Here is an 8,348-nt window from a genome sequence, read left to right as displayed (position 1 = left end):
GGTAAAAAAATTTTAAAATCTAGTATTTTGATTTCGGGCGTGGCCTTGTAAAAATCTACACTGACAAAAGACGAAAATAAAGTGCAAATTTAGTATAAAAAGAAATTTATTTTTTCCCTGCATAATGTCAATTTCTCAAGGCTATCCTGTTCTTCATACAATAAACAAGTATGTGCAATCATCGCTATAAATTATTTTTAAAAAAATGCAATTTCTGAAAATTATAAAATTTATTTCTATTTTGAAAATGTTCTCTCGATGCATATAAAATGCAATTCATTCTGAAAATTGCAAAGAAGAATTTGCAATTAATTGCAGATAGATGAGAAATGTAATTAACTGCTAGGAAAAGCCTGTAAACATATTATCTTCACAAAATTATTATTTCACTTGAATATTGACCTATATTTTGTTAATTTCTAATTTAATGCTAAACCGGACAGCTTTTGGTCACTCCTACATCTTGCTGACATTTCATCTGCATTATCAAAATTGAAAATTCCTACTTTGAAATATATTTCGAATGTGCAAATGATGTAAACTATGTGAAAGAACAAAAAAGGCTAATGCTTGCGGAAATTAAATTAAGTGAAAATAAAATCACGCATTTTACGTATACATACAATTTTAGTGTACATTAAAATGCACTAAACATAGAGTAGCATTATTAAAAACTTATCTAGAAAATGTAATTAAACTCTATAGTAGCACAAACAGTTGAATAATATGATTATTCAACAAATGGTGGAAAATATTTCTCATCTTGTAACGCACGGAATTTTTGTGTTCTCTTTTAGCTGTGGTTATGACTTCTATTGCTCTTGTTTAGCTTTATTCCAAGCAAAATATTGAAACTTTCAAAGTCTATTCTTTCCTTTAATAATTCTTATGATCCGACAACAGCCGTTATTACTGCAAATATGCAACATGCATGTAAATTGTTTTTGTAAATGAATAAGAATATTTTACACATTTGCATATGTAAATTTGATTGCTTAAACATGCTGTTGAAAAGTATTTCATGAATAATGTATAATAAAAATAAAAGCTCTAAATAAATGAAAATGATTTCTTTAAATTTAAATTAAATTTATGTAAATGCAAATTTTTTTATTGGAACAGCTCAATGCTGGAAGTATTGAAACCTGCTGGAAAATGATCTGTAACATCTACCTGAAATAGTTTATAGTGTTTCACAATAAAAATTGCACAGCGTTTAAAATCCATTCAAAACAACTTCTAAGCAATCACAAATGCTTTCTTCGCTTTCTGTGTGTCATTATTAACCTTCATCTGCCGAATGTTTACTAAATTAAACAAAACTTTGAGAGCACCTAACACTACTTTCATACCAATGTTTTTGTTTATATTTTTGCATATACATTCTTCAGATGGTATATTTATAAAAACGCTTTAGCGAATTTATTTTTAGATATATCATTATGTTTTTATTAATCAATGAAATTGGCAAAAATTGACTTTTTGATGCAGTTCTAATTCTTCGTTAGCAGTTTAATATCCACTGTGCATAATTAATTTCAAGGCACGCATTCTTGTAGCACATATATATATTCTTACGTTTTGATATTAATAACTGATTAAAAACATTGATGTTCCATTTACTAAACATTAGGCTGTTCTCGACATAAAACGGCAACAAATAGGTTAGGGAATATTTTGTCTACAACAATGACTGTGTTGACTACTCGACTGCTTTCTGACCAAGTTTTGTTAAAGCCACTCTTCTAGCATGGGTGTGAGCAGTTGTTCAGCTATGTCCAACTGACTGCTGGAATCATACCACACCCAAATACCAAAATCTGTGAACATCCTGCACTGGAAAGTAATTGTTTACGCCATGTATAGAACACTTGACGGAAATCAACATTTGCTTCTCTTTATCCTCTAAGACAAATTACCCCCCCCCCCTATGTATCGCAGAATTATTTGAAAATGCTTATATATTTGTGCAAGATGAACTGTTTTTTGAGTAAGAGGAGTGCTTTCAAGCCACATCACAGTTTCTCTAGATTGCTTATCTATCCTTGCAATGAAGCAGTTACGTAGGAGTAAAGAGGAAAATACGACGATGGGTAAAACAGAAGTGATGCTTTAAAACCGGACAAAGATTCATTAGAAGAAAGAATATGTGAACAAGTAAAAATATTTGAGGAAGCAAAAGACGCTATCGTTATATATATAAGCCTATCGCCCAATCATAATAGGCAAAAAATGATATTAGCTTTTGTTTCTTCATCAAGGCGCTGAACGTAGCGACCGTAGCAGCTTGGCGTATTCGCTGTTTTATCGAAAAAAGTCCACTCAATCAGCTGGAATTTCGTCGCCATATTGCCCTCAGCTTGCTGCAGTCAGATGGAAGTGCACCATTAGAAGCAGTAGCAGTTTTCTGTTGCAGTCACCCGTCATTCGGTTCGATGTATTCTTTGTACAAGACCAAAGGGACGTTGTGAAGTATGCATATGAACGCACAGAACGTGCAAAAAAATGCAATGCTCGTCTTCACGCAGAGTGGGACAGGAAGTGCTTCGACATTTACTCCGAAATAAAATCTCACATAAATCCTTATATGTCGACTTTTTGTCACATATTACCAAGATTTACGTTCTCTGATCGACAAAAGTAATACTTATACGTGTCGAGCATTTTTGATGGTTTTTTTATAATTCATAATTTAATTGCTATAGCAACATTAAAAGGGTCAGATTAATACAGCATCTTATTTCAAAGTTGAAATTATATTTAATTTGAATAAAATCAAGGCACAAAATCTTAGCATTTTAATTATCAAATGCTAAAAAAATTTTTATTTACAATGTGGCGGATAAATATTTATTTTTCAAGATTACAAGCAATATTTATTTGAATGATTTCAGAAAATTTACGACAACAAGAGCAGCTGTTGAATGATTAATAGGTTAACAAACATTAACGAATGTCAAGATGCATGCTGATAAAGAATGCTGTATTATGCACATTGGGTGGATTTTTGTTTTATGCTTTATTTTTCCGAGATATTCAGTAGCTACATCAAAATGTCATGATTTGAATGGTGCTGCGCCAGCAGATTGGTAAGAATTATTTTTTAACTTTCTGTATGCCCTAAGTGTTGATGCAGAATATGAGAAATACAGCGTGTATTTTTGGAGGCAAAGAGACAACTTTCAAAACTTTAGTGGAATGTATGATATTGATAAATAATAAGATACGTTGCTGGTGCAATAGAGTTGACGCAATGAATTTTTTGTAGTACAATGAATAACAGTAGAAGCTATCTATGGCAGGACACCAAACATTTGTAATGATATCATCATGACTCTACCATGTAATCATATCCATTATTTTCCCAAGCATTTCAAATCATTGTGAATATTTTATTTTAATAGAAAATGATTTTGAATTTCCATTGAATAATTATGAATTAAGGCTGCAACATCATGCAATAAATTTGCAAATTAGTTTGAAAAATATTGAACATGTCAACATATGTGAATTCTTTAATTGAAACTATTTTAATGTTGCTTGCCATATCTATAATTATACATAAATTTGTTTTGTTATTTTATTTGTAACTTTGTTAAAAAATCAGTTCAAATCTTTGTACAACGTAAAGATATTATTTAAAATAATAATCTGCTTGATATCCTTAGGCATGGATAACACTCAGTAATAATGCATTATGAAATTGATGCAACATACTATTTCACAGGGTTTTAATATAAAAAAAATCAACGTGGGACGTTACAAAATTAAGTTAACAAAGCCACATCAAAACACCACATTAGAATGTGTTTTATTTCGAAGTTTCAAATTACATTTAATTTGACTGAAATAAAGAGATAGAGCAATTCAATAGGATTACTGAACTGAAATGATCACCTACATGTGGATTCATGATCAAGAATACCTGAATTTCCACACGCACGAATTAGTATGTCATCATCCTTTACGTGCATACTATTGCAAAATTTAAACGAAAAAAGTTGTTTTTAACAAACTATTTTTCATTTATAAAAGTACATATTTAAAAAATAAAAAATTTATAAAATAGATATACATACAGTAAAGAAAATAAGTAGTGGATTTTTAATTAATTAATTTGTTTTACATGCATGTTTCCTAGATCCAGGTAAAAATATCCAGCAAATAAACAGCAGCAATATTGCCTTACTGAATTGATTAGCGTACAGTAGCAGCAAATATCAAATACATTTTTGTATTGCTGATACAATTTTGCTCAGTTATGTAAAAGAGGAACGTGTCTTGAGTAATAGTTGAAATGTTCTTCTGAAAAGTTAATTTTACATCTTCTTAATAAACAAAACATTTCCTGCATTAAGTTTCATAAATAACATTTATTAATTATAAAAAAATAAAAATTATGAAACGATTAACAAGAAAATTCACAAACTCATCACTTATTCTATATAGGGTTGTTATATACAAAGCTCCAGCTCAAAATACAGGAAAAGCATTAATTGCAGGACCTGCTCCCGCTGCATGGCAAAATACTCCGGTTCTTACAGGGGTTAATAACCATGCAGTTGCTAAAACACTTGAGCATGTCATTCAGGCAAATGCCGGAAACAAATTTATTGCATACAATAACATTCCACCTGATATTCCCAAAGTAAAAACAAAATCAAATAGCAAAGGTAATAATAATAAGCGTTAAAACAGAAAATGACAAATCTTATAATCATTATTCTACATAGGTGTTTTAATGATGAATCCCGGAGTCCCAGATGAAGCATCATGGATTGTTCACACAATACCAGGTTTCCCGAAAGCGCTAAGAGGATACGTATTTCCACCTGCAGAAATTCAGAAAGGACATTTGTTTATCTGTTTGACAATTAAAGAAAGCGAAATTGATGCAATTGGTAAATTTATTTGCATGAAAAAGATTACATTTACGCAGAACTATTTGGAAGATGCTTAACATTTCATGCAGAAAAAGAATATGAAGCAAATATATTTGAATAATAATTTCATATGGTAAAATGCATGCAATTTCTAGCAATGGCCTTGAGAATTGCAACTCCGTTGATATATCACAATGATATACCAGATGATCCAGCTCGACCAAATCTGAAAAAATTGGTTAATGGCGAATCAAGATTAACACCACCGCTTACCTTGACACGGCAAATTTCAACAGCAGCTGCTCCAGGACTGAAAGTGACAATATATAGTAAAGGTGAAAAATCAAAATATGGTAAGTTATATGTGTTACTGCTAAATTTTCAGAAGAAACATCTGGCAAAATTTTGCTCTGATAAAATAAATCTGCTTTCATAATTCATTTTTTATTTTACAGTAGTAGTATATGCGGCAAACAGAAGTAAGTTTGTTGAAATTATAGTCATAATAATAATTTCATTCAGAGAGAAAATAAAATGAAGAATTTTTTTTACAGAAATATAGAATGATTTTGAAAAACGCTGTTACACTCGACGCAACGAATAGAATGCATTTTTACAGTTGTAAGGCGTGCATTTTTAGAATAATCTCATCATATGAATTTGAATGGATAAATTGCACATCTCTTGTTGCAATTTACTCTGAATTTAATGTGAATTTCAAAAAAACTAATTACAGAGATTTACAGAAGAGTACTTGTGAAGAAATTAAAGACAAGCATCAAAGTTTGGACAACAAGAGATAAAACATTGAAAAGTGATTGTCGTATTTTGGGCAGAAATATAAAATTAGTGGCAAGTCCCATTGATGTTAATGGTCATGCAAGTTCTCTTGATAGTGATGTTTCTCAGTGGTTAATTAGTGATCCTGGAAACAAATTTTGTGCAATTGACAAACCTTACCATGTAAATTTGAAGTTATAAGAAGCAGTCGTTTAAGAAAATACTTTTTTTAGAAAAGCCAAACAAAAGAGCCTGCAATGGCGGTTTGCATTGATGATGCTACAATTTTTGGTCATTTTAGTCTAATTGGTCAAAATGTAGAAAATTGCTAATGAAGCCACAAGACTGATGACGGAACTCACTTTGTGTCTGAAAACCTCTAATTGAATAAAACAGAAATAAAATTTACTCAGTGCACCTGAAATTTAGCAAAATATATTTCAACATGTCCTGTTCAGCAAGAACCATACTTGAATTTTTTGTTTTTTTAAATAGTTTATTAAATTTCAAACTCATTCACAATGTTCAAAGCAACGTTTCTGTTAGGAACAATTCTATGATAATTAGAATAATTTTGCGAAGATTGAACACATCGGTTTGCGTATGCACTGATTATTACTAATGTTATATATGCCAGTTTTCCGTTTAAATAACTGCAAATTCTTTATATAAAAGATATGAACGTTATTTAATTGTCTATTAATTTTAATTTCATAGAAACATATTTCCGTGCGTTACTGCGCATTTTCCAACAACCGCAATCATATTCTTATTATTCAAAGCAATTTGATAATATTTAAGAAGGGGAATACCTATTGTAAAGCATTCATTTTGCAAAATGAAACTGATATTAACCATATACATGTTTCTTCAGCATTCCCTGTCTTTAGTATGTAATAAATTTTACATAATTTTTTTTGAAATAAATTTCTTTCCCTAAAATAATATTTCAGTAAACAATCCATTTTGATCACAATTTACTCGACATATTGCTCTTTACTACTTTTATTGTTTAAATGATATTTTATGTATAAAATGATAAATTAATAGAAAATAAGTGTTCAATTCATTTTAAAGAATAGCATTTTGGATATGAAGTTTCATTTAAATTATTATATCTGATAAGAAAATATTTATTTACAGTGCAGTGGAGAAACATTTATTTTTGAAGTTTGCAATCTGTATTTATTTGATCGAAGAATAAATCTTAGAGCATTCACAACAAGAAAAGAAGCTGCTTAATGATTTGATTGGGTAACAAACATTAACAAATCTCAAGATGCTTGTTATTGCGGATCGCTTTATAATGCAGATTGGATGGATTTTTGTTTTATGCTTCACTTTTCCGAGATATTCAGTAGCTACATCAAAATGTCATGATTTGAATGGTGTTGCGCCAGCAGATTGGTAAGAATTATTTTTTAACTTTCTGTTTGCCCTAAACGTTGATGCAGAATATGCATAGTGTATCTTCGTGAAGGCAAAGAGATCACTTTCAAAAGCTTACTGAAATGTACTTTATTGATGAATAATGAAATATATTTCTTTTGCACCTAATGTTTACAAAATAAAATTTTCGTTGCATAATAATGAACAGTAGGAACATCAGCAGTAGTACGCATTAAGCATTTATAATATCAGCCCGCAAGTATTTCCTGATGAAATTGTAATAATTTAGAGATATTTTAGAAAAAAATATGCTTGACATGCTTTGTCAGACGACAAATGAATCCAAGGATAGTACATTTTCAAAAGGAGAGCACATTTGCTGCAACATATTTGTTGATGTATTTTAAATGCAGCATTGTTTAATGCTCATAAATAAATGGTGTTAATATACATATGTAAAAATGGTTTCAACATTAATGTAAAACTCTTATCTTTCACAATTTTCATTCCCATGAAAATTTGCAAAATGTTATACTGTAAATCAATAATTTTATTAAAAGAATGCAAATTATATTTAATTTGAATCAAGCAACAAAGCAAGGCAGTTCGAGGAGAAAAACTGAAGTATAATAATGCCCTACAACTGAACGCATACACAAAAATACTGCATATAATTTCAAGTAAATTTCAAAGAAACAAATTGCAAAGGTTTATCGAAGAGTAATTTGGAAGAAATTAAAGACAAACATCAAAGTTTGGGCAGCAAGAAATAAAACTTTGAAACATTGAAAAACATTAAAAAGTGATTGTCAGATTTTGGGGAGAAATATAAAATTAGTAACAAGTCCCATTGTTGTCAATGGTCATGCAAGTTTTCTTGAAAGCGATGTCTCTCAATGATTAATTAGTGAACTAGGAAACAAATTTACAAACCTTACCATGTAAATTTTTGGTATTGTATGAATCAAAATTTCACTGTTGTTTTCGCTTCAACGCGAATGTTTCAATTTCATTATAAATTTAAAAGTAAGAGTTGTTTGTGAGCAAAGAATAGAGACTTTACAGCAGTGTTTCCCAAAAATTTTCAGGCTATTGCCCCCTTAAGAGGCGTATATTTTTCAAACGCCCCCTCCCTAAATTATTGCCAAAAATGATGAATTTTTAAATAGGCTATTGATTCAAATCGAGGGTTTTTTTCAAAAATAATCATATAGTGAGGAAATAATTAATGTGATGTATGGGCTTAGTGCGTTGCGACTAATCTGTCTACATTGGGTTCAATGTTGGGTAAGAAAA

At 30.1% G+C, this 8,348-nt stretch overlaps 2 protein-coding genes across 2 annotated transcripts; both read left to right on the top strand.

The window, feature by feature from the left end:
- Positions 1–2,050: 2,050 nt before the first annotated feature.
- Tsp_09072 (hypothetical protein) lies at positions 2,051–2,928 on the top strand. The gene is given in 4 exon segments (XM_003382179.1): positions 2,051–2,104; positions 2,262–2,402; positions 2,417–2,640; positions 2,895–2,928. The coding sequence occupies 4 exon segments, from the start codon at positions 2,051–2,053 to the stop codon at positions 2,926–2,928; spliced, it is 453 nt and encodes a 150-aa protein (XP_003382227.1).
- Positions 2,929–2,961: 33 nt separating this feature from the next.
- Positions 2,962–6,905, top strand: Tsp_09071 (deoxyribonuclease II family protein). The gene is made up of 8 exons (XM_003382178.1): positions 2,962–3,089; positions 4,450–4,673; positions 4,734–4,901; positions 5,039–5,236; positions 5,339–5,362; positions 5,620–5,846; positions 5,897–5,980; positions 6,807–6,905. The coding sequence occupies exons 1-8, from the start codon at positions 2,962–2,964 to the stop codon at positions 6,903–6,905; spliced, it is 1,152 nt and encodes a 383-aa protein (XP_003382226.1).
- Positions 6,906–8,348: the final 1,443 nt, after the last annotated feature.

Source organism: Trichinella spiralis, assembly GCF_000181795.1.
Source record: "Trichinella spiralis strain ISS 195 chromosome Unknown Scfld1, whole genome shotgun sequence".
NCBI lineage: Eukaryota > Metazoa > Nematoda > Enoplea > Trichinellida > Trichinellidae > Trichinella > Trichinella spiralis.
Note: the sequence above shows the minus strand (reverse complement) of the source record. Positions and strands in the feature narration are given on the sequence as shown.